At 42.1% G+C, this 7,038-nt stretch overlaps 1 protein-coding gene across 1 annotated transcript; it reads right to left on the reverse strand.

Moving 5' to 3' along the window:
- Window positions 1-1,358: 1,358 nt before the first annotated feature.
- Window positions 1,359-6,807, reverse strand: LOC139640105 (116 kDa U5 small nuclear ribonucleoprotein component-like; the record flags this gene model as incomplete). The annotated part of the gene is made up of 6 exons (XM_071514272.1): window positions 1,359-1,978; window positions 2,408-2,515; window positions 5,034-5,187; window positions 5,761-5,855; window positions 6,172-6,290; window positions 6,720-6,807. Coding segments are annotated over 6 exons (660 nt in total), but the record flags the coding sequence as incomplete, so codon positions are not given.
- Window positions 6,808-7,038: the final 231 nt, after the last annotated feature.

A 7,038-nucleotide genomic window follows, 5' to 3' on the forward strand; every position in this document is an offset into this window, starting at 1 on the left:
TTCCCCATCCCCAACAACCCCCCTCCCCCTTCCTCTAGGACTGTTAGGGCCATTGTCAGTAGTGAGTGATGAGGGACTGAGCTGTTCAGATGTCAGTCTTCTCTAGGTGTGACAGACTCACACATCAAGTCATCACAACACAAAGGCATCATTAATTTAGCTGTGTCAGTGTGTTAGTGTAGTTAAACCCTACTTTTTACATTTAAGGAACATTATTGTGTATTAAGTGAATTCAAAGCAGTGAGTCACAATACTGTCATCATGATATCATCACACCTTTGTTCATATTCAGACTATCAGCATTGTTTTGGGAACAGCTCTTTAAAGCTGCACTAGGCAACTTAAATACCCAGGAATCCATACCTGACATAAATTTAAACCCAACATAAATTTAAATAGGATGAATCTGTGGGAACTCAATTAGTGAGGATGGGACCCTGTTCTCTGTTGCAGTCCCACTTTGTGATTTAGGCTGGTTAGACAGGTGTATTTTTACATAAAAATGTTGCCTTTTTAAACCATGCATAAGTCTCTTATAGGACTCCAGGGTCTCCAAAGTAGTTCCCCGTTAGCATAAAAGATTAAAACAAATAAAAAATGAAGAACTGAACTGTAATCTATGCCTGCAGAAATCTCTTTGCTCCACTCCACTTTTCCATATTGTAATGGTATGAGAAATAGGACATATAGGCTTAATTTCCAGCTAAATCCGATGTTAACACCAAGCCTCTTGTCGCTGGAGTGATATCTATCTACCTTGATAGGCTGCATCATCCCTCATTTTTCTTTTCAGCCGGCCATGTGACCCCTAACCTTTGCGTCCTCTGTCCCTGCCGCGACCCATCCCAAAGCCTGTCCATCAGTCACAGCCCACACAGCGTCCCAGACAGACACGCCAATCACTCAAAGCATCAGCAAAGCTCCAACATGGCACTATTCTCCACCCACAGAACTAGACAGTAAACGCCTCTCAAATCCCCCCTCCGCTCCCATGTCCACACCTAGTTACATCTACAACTACATAAGGTTTCTATTGCTAAGGTTGCTCGTGTTTTACCCATGGTGTTCTTATGTGTTGGGAGTTTATTTTATTCTACCCATTTGTTTTATGTTTTTATGATTATTTTATGGCTTGGATGTTATCTATGTTTTATACTTTTTTTTTTTTTATGTATTATGTGTTTTATAAGTGAGTGGATCTATGTGTTTGTGTTTAAGTGAGCTCACTAAGACAAATTCCAATCAGCTCTGTTGATATGGCAATAAAGTATTGAATCTGAATCTGAATCTATGTGTACATCCTCAAGAGGGAGGATTTTTTTCAAAAGTTGAGTACAGAACAGTGTAATGCCTTTTTTGAATTACAGACATCTTTTATTCAAACGGTCATCAATGACATCCAATATCATAAAAAAAACAGTTTTCCAAGTTATCTTATTCTACAAAAACATTGAGAATTTATACATATAAAAAAATAAAATACAAGACAAAGATGAGCCGCAACGCACTTCTGCAATGTTTGTCATTTAGAGCCTGTCCAGTTCACACTGAGCCTTTATAGCAGAATGCACTATGAGAAACAACTCTCCACTGAGGGGCTGTAAATTTTCAGATTCATTTTTTTTTTTTTTTTTTAAATCAAGCCAGTACCCAATGAGGCAACAGGTGATCTCCCCTTGTTACAAATCTTTCATCAATGGTAGGTTTTATGACTCCCATTACAAAAAAAGGGAGACAGGAGGATTTTTCATGGCTTCTGTGCTATGGTGTCCCTATTCTGCCCCAGGTCTCCTCAAAAAATAAAAAGAAAGAGACGTAGGGAGGAGGTTGCGATGGTGATTGCAGTAGTGGGTTGGGGTGGATGTTGCACTAGCAGGGTCTCTCACATGGGGTAGTTCAGCACCACGTCTTGTTTGGCCAGCTCCAACAACATAGGATCGTCGAAGAACTTGCTGATACTCACATCCTCGCTCAGACCCTGTGGGGCAACAAACACAGGGCATCAGCCGTGCAAAATGGCAAATTAACTGATACACAACAACACAATACAACAAAAATTCTAAAATTGAAAAAACTATCAACCCCTTCTGCATTTAGGCTAGTTGAGAGATAAGGAGTTGATATTTTACAATATTGGGATCCTGACCCCAATTTGCCATTTTTTAATTTTCAGAGGAAAGAAATCCTGACATCAATTTTTTAATTTTAGTATATCAAAAATCTGAAAAACAATCTAAAATCCCAATTTTCTATTTATCTGAGAGGCAAAAAGTTGACATTTTAGAATACTGTACCCAATTTTCAGATTTTCCAAATGTTCGTTTATAAAGAGAATACTGAACTGATAAGCATTACACGGACCCATCTGAGACAAACTAATAGATAAATACATGGACATGAGGCTCACCTTGCGCCTGCGGGTCTTGATCATGAACTCTCTGGCCAGGTGGGGGGCGGGCTGCGGCTCCAGAGGCCTGATCACGATGCTCTTGTCCAGGGGGTCACCAGGAACAATCTGCAGGGAGACAGTCATATTTAGAGGAAATCTTCCCATTCGTATCTAGTCAAGCACCATCCGAGATGCAAACTGACACCATAAGAAGGTCCCACGTCAAATTTGGAGCCTAAACTAGCCGAGTAGACACTTGCCATAGTAGCTTCAAACCCTTCACCAAATATCTGATTCATGTGCAAGTCTGTCCCATTGTTACTGAGTCAGGAACTTGTCCATCAACACGATGGAAAAGGCAACAAGCAAAGACCGTCACTCCTTCAGTCTGAACACTTCATCTGTGCAACGTTAGCATATTGAGTTTGGGCTTTTGAAATTATTTCTTAAATCCATTATCTTGACCACTAGCTGACAGCGTGGCCTTTCCTCTCCCCTTGTCATGGATCCATGATACATGCCTGCTGTGGGACAGGGGAGGGGCAGAGGAGATTGGTTAGGAATATTGGATCATTTACAGTGGCCCTGAAGTGCTTCTACAGTGACCTTTAAAAGGCAGATCCTGGCCTGCTACCAATGAGAGGGGTCGCACCAGACCAAATTATAAGACCTGAACATCAGGGGAAGATTAAAATGGGAGGGAAGGGGGAAAAAATAATCAATGGAGTGGCTGAAGCCCAATCAACAGATGGACCAAGGCCGCTAACAACAGTAATTCCACACTGTGCCGTTCACATGCCAATACTGGCAGTACGTGATCAAACTACTGAGACGGAGGCACAGCGTACAATTCAGGAATTCTTATTTTATTCTTATTTTCTAGGGCAGTGAAATCAATATTTGCTAACAGCAGAAACTCTCTTCTAAAGACAGAGACCAAAAAACTATGATTCAAACTAAAGATGGCTCATATCTGGAGCTGCTTCAAAGAATACAGAGAATTAATTAGGGAAAGATGGTGAAGATGACTGGTAGAGCACCCAGTGGTGTCTTCTGGGGAAAATGACAACATTACTATAAAAAAAGCCCATTTGGGTATAAAAAAAAATTGAAGATCATGTGGTTCCATGAAATGACAACATTTTTTGGTTGTTTTGTGGTGATCATTCTAGTTTCTTCCATCAAACCCAACATCCACGGTTTTCAGTGACTGGCGAGGTCAGATCAATTCAAGCCTGCCCGCTCAGCTCTTATGGGGGAAGGGTCACGTTATTGATTAACTCCAACCTTTTCTCCAGTGATTGGACAAACATGTAATTGCATAATTCATATACAGTATCTCATCCACCACTCGCAGTTCCACCCCAAGAGGAAAAGCCTGTATGAACAATTAAAAACTCTTTTCTTTTTCCTTCCGACAAATAACTTTGCTGTAAAGTATGAATCTACCCTGAGCAGAATTAATTAATTTTAACTGACACAGCTATGGAGAGTGCCAACACACAGGTCAAACATGGGGGGGGTGGGAGGTGGGGGGGGGCAGAGACAACCACACTGTACATAAAACTTGCTGACTCAACACTCCACTCTACTCCACATCAAAAGTAATTTAGCCAGAGTGGCAGACATGAGCACAAGGCTGGTCACTCTGCTACTGTGTGTGTGTGTGTGTGTGTGTGTGTGTGTGTGTGTGTGTGTGTGTGTGTGAGAGCTAAAGGAAACCAAGTCTCTCCCATTTACTGACACAAAAGCTCTGTTCAGACAGCAGGCAAATCAGATTTGTTTCTCAGATCTGCCGTTTCAGGTCGACTGTCCACACTGCAATTCACAGCAGGTCGGATAAGTGTGGTTTCAACGGTATCATTTGCTGTCGTTACGAACACTGGTTGTCATAGTAACGACACAGGCGTGCACGTGTTCTCTGTCAAACGAGGATCTGGGTGTCAGCAACAAGCCAGTGACATGGAAGTTTCACCGTTGCTTATTCAGATTCAGAACGTATTGGATGCACAAGACGAGGCGATACCAACGTCTCTTCTCTCTTCGTGATGCAACGTGTGACATCATATACGTGTCCCACGGGGAGTGACGGAAAAAAAAAAAAAAACCCCCACTTGAAATCCACATTTCAAACCACCTACGAATGTGGTCTGATCTGGCACTATCAGATTTTTACTGTTCAGACTAGAAAAAATATCCACATCCAGATTTAGCTGGATTACAGCTGACTATAAAATGTGTTGTTATATTTATGTCCTTTAAAATTTACAGTAAACCCCTCGACTCACTTGTTCCCCATCCGCGAGTATCGACAATCCATTTTTCACAAGTTCCTTTCCAAGCTGCCTGCCATCTGTTTGATTTGCATGTGTTTCCTTATTGGATCTGTGCTTTATTTATCTTTCTTCCTTTCCATTTATATAGTTGTTATATGTGGATTGGAGATGCATTGTTATTACTTTGTTATTAATGTGGCACGACCCATCTCTGACCCCCTCCAGAGGTGGTTTGGATAATCAGATCTTCAATGCATCATAGGTGTATTTACACTTGGCTTTAATGCGGTTTTGCTCAACAAGATTCCATCACCCAGGTTAATGCCAGATGGAAAGCAGGTTTACGTCTACACATCTTTACATCTCACCTGCCAGTGGTGGAACACCGACAGGGCGAAGGCCTGTCCCTGTGTGTGTGTGCGAAGGTCCGTCTCAAAGCCAAAGGAGTCGATGGCCGGGATGAAAGCCTTGATGGTGTAGAGAGGAGACCCTGGGATGGGGGCATCCTGGGTAACATGGCCCCTGTTTTAGGAGACAAACAGAAAAACCAAATCAAAACCAAAAACAAAACAAAACATTTTAAGGTGACCAGTAGGGCTTCAACTAACGATTATTTTCATTATTGATTAATCTATTGATCATTTTTTTCGATTAATCAACTAATCATTTAGTCTATAAAATGTCTATAAAATAATGACAAATGCTCATCACAAGTTCTCAGAGTCCAAAGTGATTCTTCAAATTTCTTACTTAGCAGCCAAAAAACCCAAAGTATTCATTTTATAATGATATGAAACTGAAAAAAAGCAGCAAATCTTAGCATTTGTGAAGCTGTAACCAGCAAATGTTTGTTGTTACTTTTACCTGGGAACTGAAAAATGAAAACTAAAATGATAAATCAATTATCAAAATTAAATTTTCTTTCTATCCACCGACTAATCGTTTAATCGACAAATCGGTTCAGCACTAGTGACCAGTACTTTGTATTGAGCCTAATGGAATTGATCCTTAGTTCATGGTGTTGAGCCAAACTTCATCTATTAAATGCCTGTCTAAGTTGACAATAGACATAAAGGATAAAGAGAGCGGACAAACCTTCTCCGAGCCAGAACTGTGTAGACAGCAGATACACAGTCAGCAGGAGCCTGAACCTCCACAAAGTAATACGGCTCCATCAGCCTTGGAGTGGCCTGGGACACAAAAACCACACATTACAGTGAGAGGACAAAAGCCTGGAGAAACAGAGTGGCTACGCTGTATTAAGTTGACCCAAGGATTTATGATAACAGCAGGTGTGGATAATGAAAGAGCAAAGGGAGATGAGGAAAGAAGCCAAAAAAGTGAAAGAGGAATGTTATCGCGCTGCAATTAAAAAAGAAGGCATGTCAGCAAAATCCACGACCGTAATCATGGTAATGGAACATTAGAGAAAGTGAGGATGAAAGGGAAGTCCGGGAGAGCTAATGGAAGACGGGGAGAAGAATGGGACTGGGGGAGTGATCTCACCATGAGGAAGGCGGAGTACACCACTCTCCTGGCTGTGGGGATGACCTGGCCTCCTCCTCGGTGGAGCGGCTCCTGGGCGATGACGGCATCCAGGATCTTAAACTTGACGTTCCTGATGGCTGATGGAGAGAAGAACGGCTCGGTTTTCTTTGTGCCGAATATTGCAATGGTGCTATGAATTGCAGCTTTTTCTACATAATTTATTTTTCAGCGGACTTAAATGTCAAAAAAGATGTGGGGGTTGGGACCTTTGGAGAGGCGGCGTTTAGTAGTTATGGCCCTATATGTTGGAATAGAATAGGATCTGAGGAAAGTAGAAAATATTTATATTTTTAAACGCCAGCTCAAAACCTGCCTTTTTGGTCTAGCTTTTTACTAGGTGTGTTTTTATCTGTAACTGTTCTGTGCATTGGTCTCCATTGCTGTAACCTGTCCATTTCCTGTCTTATCTACTGCACTTGGAATTTGTCCGATAGGTGCTCTACAAATAAAGTCTTGATTGATTGAATTAGATTAATGCGTGGAATTTGCTTGAAGGCGGCACTCACGCTCATCACACAGAGGCCCCTCCCTCGTGCCCCACTGGAAGCCCTGGACGATGCTGTCTTTGACCGAGCCGAGCAGCGCCTTGTCCACCTACAGAGGAAAAACACACACATGCAGAGTTGGTTAGGGGAGCTGTGGTCCTCCTCCTCCTCCTCCTGGAACAACAGAGGGGGGGACACCTCAGGGTGCTGGGCACTGGTGGGACACGGTATAGAGAGCAAGGCCTCATGCACAGCAATAGCCTAGTGTGGTGTGTGCACCCCAATAAATAAGTAAAATACGAGTCATTTTTTCCCCAATTTTGAATGTGCTACCTCACAA

Source organism: Centroberyx affinis, unplaced genomic scaffold (genome assembly GCF_046629955.1).
Source record: "Centroberyx affinis isolate AG114_WGS23_722 - 3 ecotype Tasmania unplaced genomic scaffold, CSIRO-AGI_Caff_v1 ptg008347l_1, whole genome shotgun sequence".
Lineage (NCBI taxonomy): Eukaryota > Metazoa > Chordata > Actinopteri > Beryciformes > Berycidae > Centroberyx > Centroberyx affinis.